Source organism: Balaenoptera physalus (genome assembly GCF_965194825.1).
Source record: "Balaenoptera physalus genome assembly, chromosome: 11".
Classification (NCBI taxonomy): Eukaryota; Metazoa; Chordata; class Mammalia; order Artiodactyla; family Balaenopteridae; genus Balaenoptera; species Balaenoptera physalus.
The window spans coordinates 20,410,281-20,434,724 of NC_138896.1; the positions used below are offsets into that span (position 1 = coordinate 20,410,281).

General features: G+C 43.7%; 3 protein-coding genes across 14 annotated transcripts in view; 1 reads left to right on the forward strand and 2 right to left on the reverse strand.

Moving 5' to 3' along the window:
• LOC309637823 (cytidine monophosphate-N-acetylneuraminic acid hydroxylase) overlaps positions 1 to 24,444 on the reverse strand; it is a 285,683-nt gene that overhangs the window by 203,417 nt on the left and 57,822 nt on the right. The gene's annotated exons all lie outside the window — the stretch shown is intronic.
• CARMIL1 (capping protein regulator and myosin 1 linker 1) overlaps positions 1 to 24,444 on the forward strand; it is a 323,524-nt gene that overhangs the window by 38,738 nt on the left and 260,342 nt on the right. The gene's annotated exons all lie outside the window — the stretch shown is intronic.
• LOC309637872 (small ribosomal subunit protein eS12-like) lies at positions 13,302 to 15,838 on the reverse strand. Its single transcript, XM_082413103.1, has 2 exons — positions 15,738 to 15,838; positions 13,302 to 13,671 (listed from the first exon to the last, which is right to left on the reverse strand). The coding sequence occupies exons 1-2, from the start codon at positions 15,762 to 15,764 to the stop codon at positions 13,333 to 13,335; spliced, it is 366 nt and encodes a 121-aa protein (XP_082269229.1). The 5' UTR covers positions 15,765 to 15,838; the 3' UTR covers positions 13,302 to 13,332.

A 24,444-nucleotide genomic window follows, 5' to 3' on the forward strand; every position in this document is an offset into this window, starting at 1 on the left:
TTTTTCCCCCTCTCGGCTGTCGTTTTCACATATAAGTGATCAAGTTACAAGAGGGTAAAAGATGGCTCAGGACTTTGGGAACTTTGGTTTTCTAGCTCAGAATAGAAAGATGGAAGAGTAGTGATCAGTTGTAGCAATTAGTCATCATGGCAGAAAAAAAAGAGGCACAGAGAAAAGAGAAAAAAGACGAGTATCTGGCTGGCATCCCAAGTCAGCAGTTTGGGAGCCCATGGCTCAGATAATCATCTAACTAGTCATGAATTGTGGAAGTTCACCTCACTTAATGCCCCACAAGGGCGCTGGCCTGTAGGAACGCCTTCTCCTGTCTGCGGCTGCTACAGAGGGTAGCAGACCCCAGGCTGGGGAGTGTGGAGGAGACTTGGGTCACCCCTGAAGGGAGACCCTCCTGTTTCCACTTACAGAGCTGGGGTCGCTCTGATAGCAGTATACCATCCCTAATGCAAGGTAGTAATTATGGTGAAGAGCGTCATACCTCACGATTCAATACATTTTATTTTTTGGGGGAGGCTCAAAACACATATCTATTGATAGAGGGACTCGCAGGGCAAAGCTCTCGTAGTAAACACACTGGTCAGAAGAAAATGAGAAGTAAATTTCTGGTGTTGGGAAGTTGCTGCTGATTTTTGCAGGATGCTTAAGCGTGGCACGGCAGTCCTAAGAGTGTTAAGTGTCACGTTTCTCATATAGGCCTGAATGTATCTTGCTCTTTATTTAACAAACATTTCAGTGTTTACCTTAAGCCAAGGGCTTTCTAGGTGTTGGGAATACAGCAGCAAGCAAAACAAGTCTCAGAGTCCTGTATTCTAGTGGAGAGACGGACAGTGAATGCTTAGATAGATAAACACATGACAGAATCTCTGGTAGTAATAGGAGCCAGGAGGATAGGGGACCCAGTGGGGTGAGGGATGCTGTTTTAGGGATGGTGGTTGTCAGGAACTTGAGGACATTCAGTAGAGAACTCTGCAGTGAGCGGGGGGAAGCATTCCATCTGGGGCACGGTGTGACTGGAGGCGCTGGGGTGGAAGTATGCTTGGCCTGATCAAGGAAGCACACGTGTGAACCCCAAGAAGGCTGGTGGAGGGGTAACCAGGGGCCGGGCCACACAGGGCCTTGTTGGCCCTCAGCTTGCTGGATGGTCTCCTCTTGGTTTGCTTTGGAGCCTTTCTCATCCTGCAAAACTGAACCTTTATACCCATTGAATAGCAACTTTCATTTTCTCTGCCCCATCTGTACCTGGCAGCCACCATTCTACTTTCTGTTTCTAAGAGTTTGACTACTTAAGATACCACATATAAATGGAATCAGTAAGTATTTGTCTTTTGGAGCGTGGGTTATTTCATTTAGCATAAAGTTCATCCATGTCATCGCATGTGACAGGATTTCCCTTTTTCTTGAGGCTGAATAATATTCCACCGTATGAATATACCCCATTTTCTTTGTCCATTCATCCGTTGGCAGACATTTGGGTTGCTTCTGCTGTTGGCTATTGTTACTCTCTTTTGAACCCTGCTTGTGTCAGGCTCTGTGCTAGGCACTGGGATGGGAAAAGAACACGGCCCGGATCAGACCCTCAGGGATGTCACAGTGTCGTCAAGGAGAAAGCAAGTAAATGAACTATTTCCGTGGAGTCCAGGAAGAGTGATGGTGGTGGGAAGCCCAGAGAGTGGCACGTGGTCCACATTTGTTACACCAAACTCAGTGTTGAGGAAAAACTAGAATTAGATTAAGAGGAGATGGTCAGTGGTGGGTTTGCTGAGCAAGGAGACTTGATCTGAGGGGAAACAAATTTGGTTACAGAATTGCAAGAGGAGAATCCAGGGAGTGGTGACAAATGTAGCTGGAAATCAGCCGCAGCTAGGAAAAGCAGGTCAGGAAGGACTCACGTGCCACACTGAGGAATGTATAGAGTTTTTCTTGAAGGCCCCTGGGAGCTATCAGAGGATTATAAGCAGAAAAGTGATAACAGACTTTAGGAGGAATATATCAGTGGCACTGTGATTACAGAATACTGCTGTGAATGCCCATGATGTATTATTTTACTTATTCTTCAAAAAATATTTGCTAAATGGACAAGCATGGAGTAGGCCTTCTATCATGGATCAGAGAAGAGTAGACACTATTTGGGGGGGTTGGGGGTGCAGGTTCCTTTGAGCTTTGTGATCATTTGCTTGATTTATTACTGAGGATCAGTGGAGACCAGTTCCCTGAGCTGTGCCCTGAGATGAGGTTTCCACCACCATGTGGTGGAGACTTCGTTGAAACTTGAATATTTGCCATTATGTGACGCAGGAATATATATTCTATGAAAGGGTGTTGACATCTTGTCATATACCATGAGTTGTTTAATACGGAAATACTTTGTAAAACGTGTCATCTGGTGGGAAGGCTGATATTTAGTTATCTTAAAAAAAAGTACTGGACAAGACAATCTACCTTCAGATTTCAGGGTTCTGCTGTGGGTCTGTTTTTGTGGAAATGATTTGCGTTCAGCTGCATTTTTTCCACCCCCTACAGCTCTCATATGGTATTGTTTTGACTTGTTTGGAACATAATTAACTTGTCCTAAAGAGACGGATTCAAATAATCTGGAAGGTGGTTTGATGACGTTAGCTAGAAATTTGAAGTCATTGTCTTCTCTTGTTATAAGGTTTGTTATTCATTCATTTATCCATCCATTTATACAATAGACATTTATTCGGTATGTACTACGTATATATAGCAGGCCCTGTGCTGGGTATACAGCAAGTACGACACATAGGGCTTGACTAACCATCTAGACAGTGAGGCAGACAAACAAGTAAATAAATACATACACATTAATTGTGGCGAGGCTAAAAACTGTCAAAAACGGTGTAATGATAAGGAATTTGGAGTGGGGTGGGGGGTTATGTAGTGTAGTTAGATGAGACATTTTTGAGGTGGTGACATTTAAGGTAATGCCTGAAGGAAAAGAGAGAGCAGTCAAGAGAGAAGAGTGAGGGGAAGGGGCTTCTAGGCAGATTCAGCAGAATATGCAAAGGCCTTGAGGAAGCTTGTGGTTTTAGGGGACCTAAAGGGGCACTGAGGCTAGAGCACGATGGATGAGAGAAACCACACCGGACCACATACACTGTGGTAACTAAGGAGTTTGGATTTCATTTTCAAATAACACAATCTGATGTGTTTAAAATGATGACTGAGGCTTCTTAAGTAGAGAATAAATTAGAGGGAGGCAAGACAGTGGGACAACCAGTAATTTAGGTGTTCCTGGGTAGGGAGGTGAGAGATAATGACTTGGTGTAGGGTGATGGTTCTCAAAGGTGTTCTCAAGATCAGCAGCAGCAGAATCACCTGGGAACTTATTAGTAATGCAGATTCTCAGCCTTATCGCACGCCTATTGAATCAGAAACTCTAGGGGGTGGGGTGGGACCCAGCAATCTGTGTTTTAATAAGCCCTCCAGATGATCTGATGCACGGAAAAGTTTGAGAACCGCTGGTCTCAGGATTGCTAGAGGAGGTGGTGAGAGGTGGACAGATTCGGGATGTGTTTGGAATATAGAAGTAGTAGGACTTGCATATGAGAGTTGAGGAAAATAAGAGGAATCAGTGATGAGTTTGAGAAACTGGGTAGGTAGGGACCTTGTTCAGTGTGATGCGGGAGACTGGTGGGGTTGGGAAAGGACATAACTTCAGAACACATTGAGTTTGGGATGCCTTTGAAACGTCTAAGTGAAGATGTTGGCCTTTGGTGGCAGTATGAGCGTCTAGCCCAGGGAAAGGTTTAATTTCAAGAAAAATGTTTGGGACTTGCCAGTGTACAAGAGAGTGTTTGAAGCAAGCTGCTCCTTGCTGTGTGCAAACCAGCTCTGAATGAGCATTTTGTAGTCCTGAAAAGGAGTAGCATATGGGCTTCAACAGCCGGTCATATTTTCTTTTATTACATATTTAAAACAACATCCAAGATTAAAAAAAAAATTTCCTGGCAACTAGCGTAACAGGCGGCAATAAAAACTATTACTGGCTGTTGATATGGGCTACTGTGTGTTTTAAGTTGTGTTTTTGCATCCAACTTCGTGGAATTGCCAGTGTTTTAGTTAATCTGTCACTGAGCAAATTTATATTAATGAGTAAGAAGAGGAAAACGAGATTTATCACTTGTGTATCTCTTCAAGCTTCTGTTCGGTACAGTCAGTATTTCAGAATTTTGTACTTTTGACGTTTTGGGTCATAAACTATAAAATGTTGGGGCTGAAGGGGGAGGGGGTTGAGGGAGGGATGGAGTGGGAGTTTGGGATTAGCAGATGTAAGCTTTTATATAGAGAATGGATAAACAACAAGGGCCTACTGTATAGCACAGGGAACTATATTCAGTATCCTATGACAAACCATAATGGAAAAGAATATAAAAAAAGAATGTAGATATTATATGTGTAACTGAATCACTTTGCTGTACAGCAGAAATTAACACAACATTGTGAATCAACTATACTCCAATTAAAAAAAAAAGGAAAAAAAGAGAAAACAATGCTGGGGCTGGAGTGGGAGACTGGGCTTGGGGAGAGAAAAGAACATTTGAGTACCGTTTATGGTTGGAACCATTGATTTATTATTTCATCTCATCCCCACTGTGAGGCAGGCGGGATTTCCTCATTTGTAGCTGACGAAATGAGAGCATAAAGAAAATTTCTGTTTAAACCCACGTTTAAAATGGATCTTTCTTCCATGCCAAGCTTGTGAGGGCAAAGTAGGTGTGAGAGCGGAGTGTGGGACAGGGCTCACAGAGTGAGTTTTTCCAGATAAAGCCAGAGGCGTCCGCAAGGGATAAAGGACCAGTGAGGTACTTTATCTTATTTTGTTTTTTAAAAAAATATTTATTTATTTATTTGGCTGCGCCGGGTCTTAGTTGTGGCACAAGGGATCTTTAGTTGCGGCATGCGGGGTCTAGTTCCCTGAACAGGGATGGAACCCAGGCCCCCTGCATTGGGAGCATGGAGTCTTAACCACTGGACCAGGGAGGTCCCTAATGAGGTACTTGAAAGGAGACTGAGCCATGGCAAGGCACTTAAGTTTAGTGTCCCTGGCAGGTACCTCACAGACAGAAAGGACTCTTTAGATGCTCAGTGTTGGGCTTGGTCCTTAAAGACGGACCTGGGAGTTCTCTAGATAGTCCTGTGAATCTTACGTTAAAGCAGCTACAGACCAGGTGCTTCTTTGGGCATTTCATTAAAAGCTTCCTTTCTATTTTGATGTTTATTTACTTTTTGTGTGCATGTTTATTTACCTTTTCTTTCCTCTAGAGCTGGAAGGCCTTGTTCCTTTCCGATAGAAGTTCCATCCCTCTGAGTTCAGATGTCTCAGCCTCCTCACCCATTCTCTCTCAAGTTCCACTATACGAACTTGGGATCATTATCTCTCTCTCTCTCCCAGACTTATCTCGGGTTCTGTGGGCCTTTGGAGCAGTTCCCTGTAGACTCCATTTGCCTTCACCTCTCCCCTGGCTCCTGGTGGAAACAGTGGTTGAGGTAATTAAGCTGAAATGTGGGGGGAAACTCTCCTGGAATGATGAGCTGGATGAAACTCCTGTTGGTTAACATGGATGCTTTAATCCAGCTGTTCTGGAGCCCGGGGCGTCGGGTGTTGGGCCCTACAGTTGGTGCCAGTCTTAGAGAGTCATATGTATTTTCAGTCACAAAAGATCTCTCTGTCATGTTGGAGAAGACAAAAGTTTATAAGAATCAGTGGGCCACTGAAAATGACAATGGGTAGCTTAGACGGAAAGCAGATGTCACCAGCTAGTGGCCTGCAGCCTATTCTAATGTGCTTTAAGTACACAGAGTTTTAAAAAAATTAAATTGGTTAACAGTATTTAGAAATTGGGAGATTTCAGTCATATATCTCAGTTCCAGCCGTTCTTGAGAACTTAGACCTTGGAATCAGGCCTAGGTCTGTGCCTAACACAGATCAGAAGAGGTAGTGACTGGCCCAACACCACCTTGGCCTCTGTACACATTTGGGTTCCCTGACTCTCACCCTAAGTGATCAGGACATGATGTGTTTGGAAATGTGTATTATCCTTACAAAAGCACAGGCTGAGAAGTCTTCTCATCTAAGAGGCATTGCTGGTGTTCAGATCAAGATATGAGTAAGAGGAAACACGTGTTTAAATGGAACACATAAGGGATCTTTTGGAGAAGTTCAATGAGAGAACTGATCATCTCTTCCGTCATATCTAAGTACAGATCCCTTCTTGTTTCTGCCCGGATTTTTCAAAGATATTGACAGTATCTTAGCTGTTCTTGTTGCATGTGTGTGTTTTGAAAGATAGGGTTGAGAAAAACAATGAGAAGAAAGGATATTTTTACCCCAAAGAGTTGTTCAGGCTGTTCAGTGTATATGAAGATATGTGGAAAGTTTCCGTCTCTAGTCCGGGCATTAGCTCATTATTATTAATCTAAGCAGACATTCTTTTTTTAAAAAAAATTAATTAATTAATTAATTTTTGGCTGTGTTGGGTCTTCGTTGCTACGTCTGGGCCTTCTCTAGTTGCGGCGAGCGGGGGCTACTCTTCGTTGTGGTGCACATGCTTTTCACTGGGGTGGCTTCTCTTGTTGCGGAGCACGGGCTCGTGGCACGCGGGCTCAGTAGTTGTGGCTCGCGGGCTTAGTTGCTCCGCTGCATGTGGGATCTTCCCAGACCAGGGCTCGAACCCGTGTTCCCTGCTTTGGCAGGTGGATTCTTAACCACTGCACCACCAGAGAAGTCCCCTAGCAGACGTTCTTTGATATGAGTTGTTTAATGGTGAACTTGTGAAGAGTATGTGATTCTATTCAGCATTGGGGATTTGTGGTTAAAATAACCCATTTGTGCACATTGAGGCACACAGTTGCAGGGCAGGAAATTGAAGGTCAGGAGTAGAGAGGGAAGTCGGAGAACAAGTTTCATTCTGTAGTTAGTTTAGCAAACACCAATGAGATGCCTGTGATGTGTTGGGTCCAGTGCTACTACCAGGGGTAGGAAGATAAGCAAAACAAAAAGAACATGCAGACTCTAACGGATAATCTCAGTATCATGTAGTAAGAGGTGTGCCCACAGTGCTGTGGGGTGACGGACTGGCCCTTGGCTTAGTTCAGAGCTAGATGGATGTTCCCCTGGGAAGTTGACGCCTGAGTTGAGGCTTGAAGGCTAAGAGTTAGTGACAAGTGGGAAAAGAATTTAATGTACGAAGTATAGTTTGGGGTTAAGTCATGGAGGGCTTTCTAGAACCTTTTAAGGAGTCCAGAAAGAAGGGGAGACATCAGGTTTACACTTGACCCCAGTGTGGTAATGGGCTTACGGTATGGCAGGGCTGGAGGCTGGGAGACCTGCTAAGTAGCAACCAAGTCAGAAAATCCTTTTTGGTTTTAGAAGACAGGTGAGTATGGGACCTAGAATGGCCTAGGCCATGGTTTACCTGCTGCCTAAGGTGAACACTTCTCAGAGGTGCTGACTCTTTGCCATTTTGAAGGACTGGCTCAGATGCTCCATTATAGACTTAGATCGAGGATTGTTGATCAGTCTTATCATTTTACTGAGCTCTTAAATTATAGTTTGTATTTTAAGGTTTTTGTTTGTGTGTTTTAGATAGGGGAGGGAGGACAGAACTTATTGTAATATAATTTTGCTAAAAGTTTTGCAGAAGTGAATCATGTTTATCAAGATAAATTATACAAGAAGTTTGTTTGATTCTAACATTGTTTCTATGGGAAATCAGTCTTCAACAAGGGGAAGCAAGCTTCCTGGGAGGAGGTAGGCAGTATCTCTTCCGCCCACGAGGGCCCTGAGGAACAAAGCCTTGCCACTGCTCGCGCTCTGGGGTCAGTTCATTCTGGGCCTCCTCCAGCCTCTTGCTGTCAGAACCATTTTTCTTCTGTTTGTTTTAGTATAAAAGCTGAAGAAGTCACTTGTTCTCTGCTACATGCAAGGACCTCATTAGTGGGTGGGGGAACAGCCCTCCACAAAATATTCTGGGGAAGGACTGTGTGTTCCTGGGGCACCACTGCTGTCATAGACGCCTCACGAGTGAGGCTGACCTGTTGTAGACTAAGGAGATTTTGTGGGTACTAAAGTCCCATTAAAATTTCGTTCAGGCTGTCATCACTGGCTCTCCAGGCAAACTTCAGCAGCCTTTTAACTACTAGCCCCATGGCCTGTGGCCTCACTCTGATCCTCTGGCTGCACAGCCGCCCCAGTGGCTTTCTGAAATGCAGATCCAAGTGCATCATTCCCTGCTTAAAATCCTTCAACCATTTTCCAAAACTAATCAGTGGAGGCCAGAAGCCGACAACGTTGGTCGTCTGTCCGACCCTGCGGCCTTTACTCTTTCTATTCTGCCTCACCGCCTGGCAGGACCCAGAGGACTGTCCCCCAGGTAGTCAGAATAGAGTCCTCTTTGTTATTAGATTTCTAGAAAACTACCTGGCTGGACCCGCCCGGAAGAAGCGCCTGTAATTTTTAATGTCTGTTTTTGGCTTTTAGCAAAAGTTGATATGGAGAAGCTGAGTGTGAAGGACATGTCCACATTTTTTGGTTAAAGGAATAATGAGTCCATTTTCCTATTCTGTGCTTCATTAAGGACCCGTGGATATTTTTGAGTGAATAGCTTCTATGCTAAATTGCTGTTAGCATTTAGTGCCAGGAAAAACAAACTTTTCTCATTTAAAAATCTTGCCTGCTTCCTTTTAAAAAATCAGTTAGTTAAAATAACACTGTGTTTGCTTTTTGCCTTTGTTGCCAGGACTCTCAACGCTAAAATTTTCAGTCATAATAATCATAAAAGCCTAGGTGGTGGTTGAACTGGCAGTCTGCTGTTTTTGTCTGCCCAGCCCAGCAGCCCTTTCCCAGTTTATTCATTTGTTTGCAAATATTTATTGCGTCGTTGTTCTGTGCTTGACCACAGCGATTAGTCCAGGAGGTGGACATGTGACCCAAGCAAGAGTCCTAACTGGGGTCTTTGGAAATACTGCCCCGGAGAGAGAGGCAGTATTTCAGTTGGAGAGACTGTGTGGTACCCCCTCCGCTGCCTGTGCCTTGATCCTGCTACATGGGAGGAAACCTTTCTGAATAGCGTAGGATGAGGTCCTCACCAGGAAAGCCGAGCTTTGTGGAAAGACCCCTTCCCTGCTGTTTGCTATGCTGTGTCTCTTGGACTGCCAAGGTTCCAAAGTGTTAAATGAATAGAACTTTATTTGGTCAAACAAATTTAAAGAAAGAGGTTTCTTGATGGCAGAACTTGTCAGAGCCTTTAATATTCAGTGTGTTTTGTGCCTCTTCCAGAGGGGGATTAGTAAAGTATGCAGTATTTGCCAAACTTATTTAACTGTGGGTTTAAAAAAAGTAGTGAAACACCTATAAGTATCCCATCTTTACAAATGAGGAAACTGAGTCCCACATAGGTTAAGAGACTTCCTGAGGTCATACAAGTCAGGGCTGGTCTGGAAGGTAAACTCAGCTTTCCTGTCTTTGACATTCATTTTCCCATCGTGTGTGGGTTGTCGTATAAGAACGCTTGTCTCTGTGAACCATATGCCATGGTCTGAATGTGTTTGTTTTTTAAATTGCAATTTGCATTGCAACTTGTGCTTCTGATTCTTGTATTATTACTCAGGCCTTCTGTATAGGTGAGCGGCTAATCCTCAGAAATCCTGGAAAGCACGCAGTTCGATCGATTTGATTTTGTTGTAAGGAATGTATAACAACTCTGGGTTCCTGGCTTTAAGTGATAAGGATGTGTTAAATTATGAAAATGATACGAGGTCTCTGGACGTTCCACGTTCTAGACAGTGTCGTTAGGCAGTTTCCATTTTGATGCACTGTCTGTTAAAGAGCTCTATTTTCTGAGAGTGCGGTTGTACTCTTATTTTTAATCTTTGTGATTTTTGTGAAGCTGTGTTTGTTGTAAACACTTGTTGAAAATAAGCTAATAGAGAAGTAGGATGAAGCATTTTACTGATTCTGGCACGCTTTCAGCTGAGAAATGGCGGGCAGAGACTCAATGAGAAGGAAACCTATAGCTCATTTCTAGCCTGATTACAGAGAACTGAGCAGCGAGTGGCCACGTGGGCTGCCGCAGTCACCCCGCTGTGGGGTGGCAGAGCGGGGGCTGAAGCCGTGCTCCGTGGGTTCATGTGCAGTGCTCTTTCCCTCGCCTCGTGTTGGCATCTGTATCTTTGTTTATGATCTCTAGGTTTCCACATCACCTACAGGTCATTAAAGTCATTTTATATGGAAGATATGCACACCTTTTACATGAAGATTGTGCATGTCTAAATTATTCATTCCTGGCGGATCTCCATGCTGTCATGTTGCTATGATCGTTGGTCGCTTGACCATTCCCACCACCTCCATTAGATCCTCGTCACTTTTCTCTTGAATAGCTTCTCAACTTGCCTCCTTGCTTCCTAGTTCACCCCCTTTCCACCCATCCTCTGTATTCCCAGGAGGAAAAACCCTTCACTCACCCCCCTTCCCGCCCATAGATTTCAGGTGCTGTTTTCTGACCCCTGCTTCCCTTTCCAGCCACATCTCCTGCCCCTCGTTGTGTGCATCCTTAGTCCCAGCTTTAGCAACTACTTGCTCTGTGGATGAGAAGAGGTTTCTTGCCTCCATGCTCTTAGATAGCATTAACCTCTGACCGAAATGCCTCCCTCTCCGCATTCCATCCACTTCATCCTTCAGGACTCGGCTCCTGGGTGTGTTTCTCTAAGAATCCTTTCCAGACGCAGCCACCTTCCCATCAGCCTGCGAGCACCTTACTATAACATGATGGTGAGGAGTGTGGACTGTAGTCCCAGGTGGCCTGGGTTCAAACCCGTGCTGTACTGGCTCCATGCTGTGTGACATTGGACAAGTCACTTAACCTTTCTGTGCTTCAGCTCTGTCACCTGTAAAATGGTTACCTCCTAGGATTGTTTTTAGGATAAATGAGTTAATGCATGTAAATCACTCATGAAAGCACCTATGCTTAAGTCCTATTGATTATTATTTATATTTTCAATCTAGTATTATTATTATTAGCTTTTATTAAGAGTAAAAAACTACTCTCATTCCATTTTTATACCCTCAAGCCCCTTTCATAGTGCACGGTACCTGGTAGGCACTCAGTAAATGTTGCCTACCTGAATGAGTGAACCAAAACAGTCAATAAACAGAGCACCTATTTCAGTGTTTGTCAAGTTATGCCCAGCTGTGTTCCAGAAAAGGATTTATTTCAATCACTGTTTTAGATGCATCCTTTTAGGAACAATGTATAGATATAAACTTTAATATCTGTATCTTCCTCAGACTCAGGAGTCATTTAGAATTACATTTTTAAAATTCTGTTCTTTCACTAACAGATTTGTAGTGTTGGTACAGTTGCCCTTTAAAAGACAGTGTATATGGATGTAAAAAATATCATGTTTAAATAAACTGTATGCCTGCTCTAGTAAGTGAAGTGCTTCTTTGTAAAGGCAGTCATTGTGCTGGATTATGATGTCATAAAGTTTAAAGAGACAAATGCTTATCATGATTTGTGCCTTTAAAAAAATGTAGAGCTATTCAAATACATCCCTCTACGTCCTTATTATGCATCTCCACTTCTGAGTTAATGAATGTCTTGCTGTGAGTCAACCATATATCCGTTCAAGATTCAAGTATTGATGGTTCAGCGTCCAGTATTCGCTCCAGTATATTTGCACTCGTTCTCATTTCTCCACAACTATTTAAAACCCAAATAACATTTACGAGCTAAGGGTCTTAATTTCTTTATTTTTTACGTTTCTGTTTATTCATTTGTATTATGGTAACTGGGCACCTTTCTTCTGACCTTGATGACCTCACCTCTATTTTAAGGAAGCTGGAAGGAGACTGAGATCTGGACCACCTCTAAAAAACTGAATGTCGAGTCAGTTGTCCAGTCACACAATGGTATAAGCAGCCAACATCCTCTAAAAGATTCCATGCCCATAATGGCATCATTGACATTTGAACTGCGTGGAGTTGTTCTCTGAAAGGTGCCATACAGAAAACACAAGGGGGGGGGGGCGATCGTGGTGGTGATGGGTCAGAGGTTCTTCAAGAGAACTGAATGAGGCCAGCCGCGAATGAGGACAGCCGAGTGAGTGATTCCTTTGTTCTATGGTGAAACAAAATACTCGAAAATGTTCTTGTAACAAAGAGTGTTGTTTGCTCAGAGTGGACATGATGTAGTGAAGAGTTTTTGAAAACTTTCATTTGGTGACTAATATTTTGACTCAGTAAAGATATTAAAAAAAACACTTCTTTAACCACAAGGTCTTCGTGTGTAAAGAAGGTTATTATAGTTATAAATAATCAGTAGTGTTTAACGTGATAGGAGGGTACCCCACTGGCTGTGGCTGTACACTGCTGCGTTCTGTCCCCAGGACTTTTGTCCCCTGGGAGACTATTTTGCATGGGTTGTCAAACCACAGTCCTCATTTTCTTTTCTTTTCTTTTTTTTCAAACAAAAATATGGTTTTTCCACTGCATCAACAGACTCAAACAGCACCAGATACAGTATAGGGACTCAAAATGTTAAGCCGATGATGATATAAAGAAATTAGAATTAAAAGCAAACTGAATTCATTTTCCCTTCACATGTGTCCTGTAACAATATAGTAAGACTGGCAAACCAGGGGAGAGAAACTCAAAGCACCCCAGTTGGCAATTTACAAGGGATTCCAATTTTAAGACTTCCATTAGTCCTACCTGGCTCAACGTTTCATACTCATACCAACAAACCCAACTCGATCCAGGCTTGTTGAAGTACGTTAGTTCTCCCTACTGAGATTCTAGAGGGAATAGAATACATGGAAGCACATCTTGTTTCTGTGCCTAATATTTAGGTAAATAAAGGTAAGGCACCATGACCTTCCCTAATGGGCATGTGCATAAATGCACCTGGACTTCATGTACCTTCTAGTGTCCCACAGCCTAAATCCAATCCAGCTTTAGGATTTTAAGTTATTGGCACCCACGCTTGACTAGCCTCAACCCATTTCTCTAGGTTCTAGGCTGGCCTTGTCATAGTCGTGATAAATGTTCACACCCAAGAAGCCCTGACTGTCAACAATACCTTACTGTAAGCCTATCTTTACTGGGCTCTTCTACTTGCCAACACTGAAGTTACTTACTGGTTGGGAGAATAGGCTTTCACTTAGAAACCAGGAGACAGATAGCATGCTTCCAGTTATTTTGCAATGAATATCTTTTGTCCTTCATTAACAGGGACCTTACTTTCCTGCCCCAAGTAAAAAACCAGATATGAGGAACAAGAGCCCAGTTTTTTAGTTTGATCATTTCTTGCGTTTGAAGTACTCCTCGATGACATCCTTGGCCTGAGACTCTTTGCCATAGTCCTTCACCACCACACAGCTGCAGCCAACCACTTCACGGGGTTTTCCCTGTCTGTCAGTCTTACGGAGGCCTACCCGTTCCCCTGGTTCCTTGCTGTCATCAGCCTTACTCAGGTTGATCTGGTGCTCAGCACAAAGGGCCTCCACCAACTTGACATACGTAGGCTCATCACAGTTGGATGCAAGCACGCAGAGATGGGCTTGGCGCTTGTCTAAGGCTTTGGCAGCTTCGTGAATTCCACGTGCTATGCTGTCCTGGACGAGGGCGGTCTTCAGCACCTCTTTTTTTTTTTTTTTTTAACATCTTTATTGGAGTATAATTGCTGTACAATGGTGTGTTAGTTTCTGCTTTATAACAAAGTGAATCAGTTATACATATACATATGTTCCCATATCTCTTCCCTCTTGCATCTCCCTCCCTCCCACCCTCCCTATCCCACCCCTCTAGGTTGTCACAAAGCACCGAGCTGATCTCCCTGTGCTATGCGGCTGCTTCCCACTAGCTATCTATTTTACATTTGGTAGTGTATATATGTCCATGACACTCTCTCACCCTGTCACATCTCACCCCTCCCCCTCCCCATATCCTCAAGTCCATTCTCTAGTAGGTCTGTGTCTTTATTCCCGTCTTGCCACTAGGTTCTTCATGACCTTTTTTTTTTTTTTCCTTAGATTCCGTATATATGTGTTAGCATACTGTATTTGTTTTTCTCTTTCTGACTTACTTCACTCTGTATGACAGACTCTAACTCCATCCACCTCATTACAAATACCTCCATTTCATTTCTTTTTATGGCTGAGTAATATTCCATTGTATATATTTGCCACATCTTCTTTATCCATTCATCCGATGATGGACACTTAGGTTGCTTCCATGTCCTGGCTATTGTAAACAGAGCTGCAATGAACATTTTGGTACATGACTCTTTTTGAATTATGGTTTTCTCAGGGTATATGCCCAGTAGTGGGATTGCTGGGTTGTATGGTAGTTCTATTTTTAGTTTTTTAAGGAACCTCCATACTGTTCTCCATAGTGGCTGTATCAATTTACATTCCCACCAACAGTGCAAGAGTGTTCCCTTTTCTCCACACCCTCTCCAGCATTTATTGTTTGTAGATTTTTTGATGATGGCCATTCTGACCGGTGTGAGATGATACCTCATTGTAGTTTTGATTTGCATTTCTCTAATGATTAATGATGTTGAGCATTCTTTCATGTGTCTGTTTGCCATCCGTATATCTTCTTTGGAGAAATGTCTATTTAGGTCTTCTGCCCATTTTTGGATTGGGTTGTTTGTTTTTTTGTTATTGAGCTGCATGAGCTGCTTGTAAATCTTGGAGATTAATCCTTTGTCAGTTGCTTCATTTGCAAATATTTTCTCCCATTCTGAGGGTTGTCTTTTGGTCTTGTTTATGGTTTCCTTTGCTGTGCAAAAGCTTTTAAGTTTCATTAGGTCCCATTTGTTTATTTGTGTTTTTATTTCCATTTCTCTAGGGGCTGGGTCAAAAAGGATCTTACTGTGATTTATGTCATAGAGTGTTCTGCCTGTGTTTTCCTCTAAGAGTTTGATAGTGTCTGGCCTTACACTTAGGTCATTAATCCATTTTGAGTTTATTTTTGTGTATGGTGTCAGGGAGTGTTCTAATTTCATACTTTTACATGTACCTGTCCAATTTTCCCAGCACCACTTATTGAAGAGGCTGTCTTTTCTCCACTGTATATGCTTGCCTCCTTTATCGAAGATAAGGTGACCATATGTGCGTGGGTTTATCTCTGGGCTTTCTATCCTGTTCCATTTATCTATAGTTCTGTTTTTGTGCCAGTACCAAACTGTCTTGATTACTGTAGCTTTGTAGTAGAGTCTGAAGTCAGGGAGCCTGATTCCTCCAGCTCCGTTTTTCTTTCTCAAGATTGCTTTGGCTATTCGGGGTCTTTTGTGTCTCCATACAAATTGTGAAATTTTTTGTTCTAGTTCTGTGAAAAATGCCAGTGGTTGTTTGATAGGGATTGCATTGAATCTGTAGATTGCTTTGGGTAGTAGAGTCATTTTCACAATGTTGATTCTTCCAATCCAAGAACATGGTATATCTCTCCATCTATTTGTATCATCTTTAATTTCTTTCATCAGTGTCCTATAATTTTCTGCATACAGGTCTTTTGTCTCCTTAGGTAGGTTTATTCCTAGATATTTTATTCTTTTTGTTGCAATGGTAAACGGGAGTGTTTTCTTAATTTCACTTTCAGATTTTTCATCATTAGTATATAGGAATGCAAGAGATTTCTGTGCATTAATTTTGTATCCTGCTACTTTACCAAATTCATTGATTAGCTCTAGTAGCAGCACCTCTTGCAGAGCAGTATTAACGTCCATTACACCTCCAGCAGCAAAGCCTTCCTCCGCCACGGGGCCATGGCTGTGGGTTAAGAGTGGAGCTGAATCTTGAGTGCATCCGAGCCTCCGCCTCTGTGCAACTCCGCAGCCGCAGGGAAGGAGCCACGGTCCTCATTTTCTGTGTATCTGATGAGAATAGAGGCAGGCATATTCCCTTGATTTTCCTAGTAGTTCTGCCTTTACATATTAGTTTTACAGAAAAAAGGTGGTCCTTTTTCTATTTCTTGACTACTTTAATTAGGAGAGTCTATACTTTTGGTAATAGTTTTGCCATTATGTCATTATCTATGAGCAGTTATAAATTGCTGCACTTATTTTAAAAGACCAGTTCAGGGCTTCCCTGGTGGCGCAGTGGTTGAGAACCTACCTGCTAATGCAGGGGACACGGGTTCGCGCCCTGGTCTGGGAAGATCCCACTAGGCCCGTGAGCCACAACTACTGAGCCTGCGCGTCTGGAGCCTGTGCTCCGCAACAAGAGAGGCCGCGATAGTGAGAGGCCCGCGCACCGCGATGAAGAGTGGCCCCCACTTGCCGCAACTAGAGAAAGCCCTCACACAGAAACGAAGACCCAACACAGCCAAACATAAATAAATAAATAAATTTGATAAAATAGGGAGTGATTTAAAAAAAAAAAAAGACCAGTTCAGAGAATTTTATTCTGAGGAAATCTTTGTATTTAGCACTTTTCCAGTAAGTGAGTGGGCCATTGATTGGGTTTTAACAGCTATTTTGATGAATGAGTTGTTCTGTTATGAAAGGATTTCACACTTAAATCTTACTTCTTGGGCTGTGCTATTTTTGTCTTTTGAAAGTTATTTAAAATGAAAAGAATCAGCACATAGGTTTTACATGCTGAAAGTTAAGGGGTGAGCCCATTGTTTCAGAATTCGAGTTTCCACCAGCATTACTCCTCCCATAGAGGGTCCCTAAAGGGTGTAATAGTTTTGATGGAATTTGTATATTCCATGAATGAAAAACAAACTGCAGAATTTCCTTTGTGACTTTTTTTTTTCCTATCCAAGTTCCCGTTTGTTCCCCCACCAATATAAAATAAAATGAAACCACCACAACAAACTGATGGGGGTGAAAATGAAGAAGTTGCCCCTGTTATAAATAGAGGCCTACCACCTCCCCCATGCACACACCCACAATCTTTTAAGCTTGGCCTGGGAGGGGAAAATGTTTTCCCCTCCTTAGCTGTTTGAACCCTCTTGGGAAATCATTTGAGTGAGTTCTGGCTACTCTTGCTGCCTGGCTGGCTTCTAGCTAGCATATGAAGGTGGAGTTTGGTTTTCCCCCCATACACCTCCCTCTGCTTCTCACCTCCATCTCCCTCTGCTTCCTTTCACTGGGATTCATGGAGTTTTCCCTGCCAGGAGGTTATTTTCTTAATGTAATATCGGGTCAGGAAACCCTTTACCTTTTATGCAACCTGCCTGCTTCTTTTCTGGGCTTACTTTGATTCCTATCATGGAGTCTGTCCAGTTTTCATTATTCTTCCCTGTGTGGTGGATATTCAGGTAGTAGATATTTCAGATGGTCTTTCTTGAACAGAACAGCAACTCCTAGCAGTGTGGCCATAGACAAATTGGTGGCCTTTGGGACGATGGTGTCCAGTACTGGTAAAGCCACCAAATGGAAGTTTCTGTTCTCTTCAGAGTTGGGGCTGTCTCTGGCTGGGAAGTGGGAGGCCAGATGCAGAGATGCGGATGTTAGTTGGAAGGCAGTAATTAAGGGCATGGAGAGGCTTTGGTGTTTTGAGTCCCAGCCCTGTTCTGTGCGACCTTGTGCATGTTACTTACCCTTGTTAAACCTCAGTAATCTCTGCCATTGGGGTTTTTGTAAAGATTAATGAGGTATGGCATGAACACTCTTAGCACAGTCATTTGCTGGCACATGATCAGTAAATGGTGGAGGTGATGGTGACGTTATTAGGAAAGAATTGGCTGGAGACGCTCCCTTCCCACTTTCCAAGATTCCAGCATCATGCCCATTTAGGCTGCGTTGTTGTCAGACTCAAGGAAACTGTCAACTTCATTATTCGTTTGGTTCCTTATTACTTTCCCCTCCTTATAGGTTCATTACTTGTATTTTTAAGATGTTTTCTTTAGCCTTACCACAGTCAGAGACCGCTTTCTAAATAGCATTAAAATGGAAATTTGACTGAGCCTCTGATTCTCTCCCCAACTAACCCAGGTGGGCAGATCTTCCTTGGGAGGGTCATTTGTTTTTCAAGCTCCATAGTGAAGAAGCAGAAGGTTTCTCCTTACTTCTAAAGTCAGCTGCCATTAAAGTCTTCCGTGTTCAATGGGTAGCTTAATGTCTTTTGTAACGGTTGCTATTTTTGAACCAGTGTTTGTGTCACAACATTTTGAGTGTAGAATATTCATTATCTGACAGATCCTCCACTTGTAGAACTTTACAAACGACTAAGAACAATCCATGAGAATTTATTGCTTTTGGCTGGAGGCCAAGAATATGGGCTCGTTCGTTTATGGTATGATACTTAAAAAGGCCAAAGACCAGAGGTTTAATTCCCAGATAGGCCAATTAGTGTAGCTTTGTTCCACAACTTCAGATTGAACCTCAGACCCCAGCCATCTGTCTTTAACATGCGTGCCGTTGACCACAAGGGGCATTGGTCACATTGATGAGAGACCGGATGGATCCGCAGAAGACCATGAACCAACCACTCACTAGGAGGAGAGATCCAAATGCCCCCTGCGTACAAGATGGTGAGTCAGTAGACTCAACCTCAAAAATGAATGCTGGAGAAGACTGTCAAGGGAGCTATTGTTTTAAAAAATGTTGAATAAGAATTGCTAAGTGATCATAGGCCAGATGTCAGGAAAGTTAGGAAACTCTCAGATATTTTAATTCTGACTGTGTATTTATAAATGAATCCTTCGTAGAAGATAAGGGGAAGGTACCGGAAGGAAGAAGTATGACAATGTGGCAGCTTCCTGATGAACTTAGATCTTAAAAGGAAGTACACAAAAGATAGAGCCCTGACAGTCAAGGGGAACTGCAGTGATAGTAGCTAATCTTTACATACTTGTGCCAGGCACTAAGTGTTCTTATTTGACCTCACTAGAACTTTATGAGGTTGATGTTATTGTTGTTGCCATTTTACAGATGAGCAAATTGAGGCACTGAGCTTTTAGGTAGTGCTGTAGGTCGCAGAGTTAGTTAAGTAGCTGGGGTGTGACTCGAGGCTGTCTGATTCTAGAGAGATGTGAGACTTGCAGAAGATGCTATGGACGATAAAATGTTGTCAAAGAAGTGCTCAGAGCCAGAAGAAAATAAAAGCTGCATCTGAACGGAACTGATGGAGGGTGTGTGTACTGATGGAGCATAACCCTTCAGCTCCTATTATCTTTTTTTTTTTTTTTGGTCTATCTTTTATATACATATTTAAAAATCCAGAATGTTAACAACGTGTTGGGGAAGTAATAAGAAAGATCTAGTTTTTCTAAATGAATTTAAGCCTCTTAGCCTAACAGAATACCTTCCCAGGGTTCTGAGGACATTTGGGTTAGAGGTTGTTCATCCATGCCTGCGATCTTTAGGGAACGTGGAGAACAGAAAATAGTGCCTGACAGGTGGAGGGGGGCGCAGGTGTGGAAAAGGTTGCGAAGCTCTTCTTCAAAGGAGCTGGTATCTTCCAATATTTAGAGCTTACTGAGTATCCAGACTTGCTCTGAACGAGTGCATAGTATACAACTAGAGTCAGAGAAAGGACATTAAATGGGACAAAGTTTAATTGTCTGGAGTTAAAGTGGTTTTCTTCATTGGCTGGTAGTAACCCGCACTTGGAAGAATTCAGGTGTAGGATGGATGAGACTTCGGCACGGGGATGTCTCAGACGCGATATAAACATCAGGAGGTGATGAGACCATTAAGGTTTCCTCTGACCTGTTTCTAAGAGCATGACTTTGTATGTATAAAACTAGGCCAGAGACTTATTTGGATCTTTGGTTTTCCCTCTGTGAAGAGGTTATTTAATCTCATTTCCAGATGAGGAAACTCGGGTTCGGAGAGGATGAGAGTGACTTTCTCATGTCAGCTTTTGGTGACAGGCAGGCTAGACGCTCATCTGGACTGATAACCTGACTACAGCTGTCATGGATACCGGGCCATCCCGAGAGTCTCTAGACGCAGGGCAGGTTTGGGGACTGGGCTCACCGGGGTTCAAATCCTAGCTCTGGAACTTACAGTCATCCCTCAGTATCCGCGAGGGGATTGGTTCCGGAACCCCCTGAGGATACCGAAATCCAAGATGCTCACCTTTCTTATATTAAATGGCATAGTATTTGCATATAACCTATGCATATCCTCCTGCATACTTTAAATCATCTCTAGATTACTTATAATACATAATACAATGTGAATGCTGTGTAAATAGTTGCTAGAGTGCAGGAAATTCAAGTTTTGCTTTTTGGAACTTTATGGAATTTTTTTTTTTCAAATATTTTCGATCTGTGGTTGGTTCAATCTGTGGATGTGGAAACCTCGGATCCAAAGGGCCAACTGTACTCTGTAACCTTGATTACTTCTTTGACTGCTCAACGGAAGAAATGGAATTGTTGTGAGGATTAAGTGAAAAGAAAGTGCTGGGCATCTAGTAAATACTAAGGATATGTCTTTGTTCTTTGTAGTTAGGCTTGAAATCTTTATTTTATTTATTATTACTGATAAGTTTTCCAACATCTCTCAACTCATGCCTAAGAAGTTTCATTTTTTACCTTATTTTTCTCTTTGGATGATGTGAAATTTCAAAAGAGCATTTCTTACAGTTTCTCTATATGTAAAAACTTTATATCTTCTAGGGCCCTTTGGGTGAAGGATCCAACTACAGGGCCTTTAGCAGTTCTTACCTGCTCTGAAAGTATGTCATTTATTCTTTTTGAAAAAGATGCCCTCTAACTTTCCTCCTCCTCCAGCTATGCACGTGGCTCACTGGTTACTTTGGCAACCGCACTCTAATAATCTTGTCAAGAAATATGATGTAACTATCTGTCTAATCTTATTTTCCAGACGTAAAATAAGCACACAGTTTCCTTCTAAGAATCCTTCTAAAGCGTTCAGGGCCTAAGCACTGCTTCTCCTTGTTCCGATGTTTTATAAGATTGTATGTACTTGAAGAATGTACATCATTGGGTGTTTCTTTAACTTAGAATGTTTATAGCACCCAATGGCCAGTGTGTCACTGTGAAGGCTTATGTGCTTTCATGGTCATTCTCCCGTAGTTGAGGAAATTTGGGGTAGTTTATTTTATTTTTTTGGCCACGTGGCTTGTGGGATCTTAGTTCCCTGACCAGGGATAGAACCCGGGCCCTGGCAGTGAAAGCGCCGAGTCCTAACCATTGGACTGCCAGGGACTTCCCTTGGGTAGTTTAAAAAATGCAGAATTTTGGTTTCTAGAGGATTTACATTTATTTTTAGACATAAAGGATCTAAGGTAATTGCTGGGATAGTTAGATCAAGTCAGTATTTTCACATTTTTCAGAAGAGGCTAATTTTTTTTTTTTTTAAATTGTGGTACATTTCTTTTTAATTTAATTAATTAATTAATTTATTTTTGGCTGTGTTGGGTCTTCGTTTCTGTGCGAGGGCTTTCTCTAGTTGCGGCAAGCGGGGGCCACTCTTCATTGCGGTGCACGGGCCTCTCCCTATCGCGGCCTCTCCCGCTGCGGAGCACAGGCTCCAGAGGCGCAGGCTCAGTAGTTGTGGCTCACGGGCCCAGTTTCTCCGCGGCATGTGGCATCTTCCCAGACTAGGGCTTGAACCCATGTCCCCTGCATTGGCAGGCAGATTCTCAACCACTGCGCCACCAGGGAAGCCCAGAAGAGGCTAATTTTACAAAACATCTCTCTATTGGCCCATTAGTGAGGAGTAAGTCTGTATCTTCTCAGCAGCTCCCCACCTTCCTCAGCACCCCTGACATCCTCAGTAGGGGTCAAATAGGACCCCCAGTTCTCTGCTCCTGGAAAGACCCTTCCACACTGCCAGCCTCTCCATCACTCTCTGCCTTCAGCATCAGGACCAGTCGCATCACACTTCCTACTCCTGTTTGTGCCAGTCACCATAGGAAGCCTGGACTCGCAAGGCATCCCTCATCCTTTGTCATGTCCTCATTTGACTCTTTACTTCAGTTTTTAAAATCCTGTCTCTCCCTCTGGAGCCCCCTCCCTGTGCACTCTGTGCCCTCGGGGTCAGTCATCAGCAAATCCCCAACTTCCTGACCTTGTCTGTGGACATCCTCTTCCCCTTCTTGCTTTTATGGAAACCTGGGGCTCCCCTGACAATACTGCTTCTCCTGCAGGCCTCTCAAGTGGCTGCAGGTTTTTAACCTTACCCTTGAACCACGGTTAGGGATGGGGTAGTATCCTCTACGCTTCCCTGGCAGTGCAGTGGTTAAGAATTAGCCTGCCAATGCAGGGACATGGGTTCGATCCCTGGTCCGGGAAGATCCCACGTGCCGCGGAGCAACTAAGCCCGTGCGCCACAACTACTGAGCCTGTGCTCTAGAGCCCATGAGCCACAACTATTGTGCCCACATGCCGCAACTACTGAAGCCCGCGTGCCTAGAGCCTGTGCTCCGCAACAAGAGAAGCCACTGCAATGAGAAGCCCATGCACCGCAACGAAGAGTAGCCTCTGCTCGCCGCAACTAGAGAAAGCTCACACGCAGCAACGAAGACCCAACACAGCCAAAAATAATAAATAAATTTATTAAAAAAAAAAAGAAACGTTTTTTCTACGAGGTTTCTGTGCTGTATCCCCTCCTCCCGAAAGCCTCCTGCTCTGTCTCAGGTCTCTCTCTATGTGGCGCACCGTCCCTTGCCAGGCGTCTGCTCCTCACCCAGTCACTCCCCTCGTTCCCTGAATATCTCGGCTTCTGGTTCACTGTCCCTCGCTCCAACGCAACTCCTGCTAGTTCTCCTGAATTTCACTATTCACGTCGGTAATCCTCCCAACCCCTTCATCCCTCAGCTTCTCAACCTCATGTCCTCCTATGAGTGGTCTCCCACCTTCCTCAGTGACTCCATCCCAGGGTCATGCCCTTGGTCCTGTCATCACCAGTAACCTCTGTGCCTCTATAGCTCTCTCTGGACACCCCACTCTGACCGCCACTCCCGTCCTTCTGGCTCGCCTTGTGCGGTACCTCCAACCTCGACAGTCCGTGGACCACCAGGACCTTCAGTTCATTGAATCCGCCACCTCTTCATGGTCCCACCCTCACCCCAAGTCCTGACTTCTCTCCTTTCCCAGCTTGAATTCCCTGATCAACCACTCTCATCACTACTTACATCCTCATCACCCTTGTCCCTCTCACACTGTGTCATTCGCGCTTGACTAAACCACAATTCCGGTTAAATCCGTCTCTTTCTCTGCACCTACTCTGTACTTGCACCTGGGCAGCCACATGTGCCGGGACAAAACCATACCCCGCCGTACTGATCATCTCACTCTAAGTTAGTGATCACAAGTGCCAGTTGGGCCCTTGATGTCACCTGACAGTCATGTTGTGTTGCCACTCTGTCTGTTCATTCCCTCCCTCTCTTAGACAACTATCCCATACTTTATACTTGCTGTGCAAACATCCATTGTCTCTGTACTCTTTGCCACTTCCTTTTTCACTAAAAAAAAAAAAAAAAAAAAAAAAAGGAAGCAATTGGAAGAGAACTTCCACATGCTCCCTGCACCACACCTAGCACCTGCCTGTGTCTGTGCCCGAGCCCCCAGCTCCTTGGGCACGACATCCCATTTCCATCTCCAAATACCTTCTCAAGGGCATTGCTCCATAAAATTTCTCCTGTCCCTCCTATATCATCAGTTTTCTCTCTACTGAATTCCCACAGGCATACAAGTTATTATTTTTCCCATCAAATAAAAACATCCTCTCTTGACTCTGATTCCGCTTCCAGCTACTGGCCAATTTCTTCCTCTTACAACAGAACATTTGGAAGGAGTCATCTGTATTCATCACGTCTGATATTGCTATCCGCCCCCACCCTGCCCCGTTCTATCCGGAACGCACACGGTGGGGTTTTTACCCCTCACTCGGACTCCACTTCCTCTGCTCCTATCAGGTCATCGGTGACGTTTCACTGCTGCGATCCACGGTGGTCCCAGTCTCCTCTTATTTCACCTACAGCAGCATTTGACACGGTCCGTCGATTATTCTCCCCCTTGAATACATTCTCCACTTGACTGCCCGGACACAGCCCTCCTGGTTTTCCTTGTTCCGCTCCGGCTGGTCTTTCTCAGCCTCCTTTGCTGGTTCCTCATCTCCCCAAACTCTAAATGGAGTGCCTCAGGGCACTTACATCTCTTCTCTGTTTAGCTCGCGCTTTAAAACTCATCTGTGCCATGAAGATTGCTACATTTTTATTTGTAGTCCTGATCTCTCCTGTGAACCCCAGGCCCCCTTTATCTGACTCCCTGCTGGTCATCGATACTCAGATGTGTCTAATAGGCATTTCAAACATAACGTGTCCTTGGAACCCCTCAAGGGTGCTGAGGTGTCTGTTTCACTGGGTGATCATTTCTAGGGGATCCTTTCTGGGAAATTGCATCTGGGGGATCGCACAAGGATGTGTGGGCAAAGGCGGGCTTCTAGAGGCAAAGGGAGGGGGAAAAAAAAGGCAGGTTGG

What these genes read in the sequence shown, in the direction of transcription:
- LOC309637872 (XM_082413103.1), bottom strand. Translation starts at nt 15,764, where the DNA reads ATGGACGTTAATACTGCTCTGCAAGAG. An exon ending in TTAATACTGCTCTGCAAGAG is followed by an intron (nt 13,672 to 15,737) that starts GTGCTGCTACTA and finishes AAAAAAAAAGAG; the next exon opens with GTGCTGAAGACCGCCCTCGT.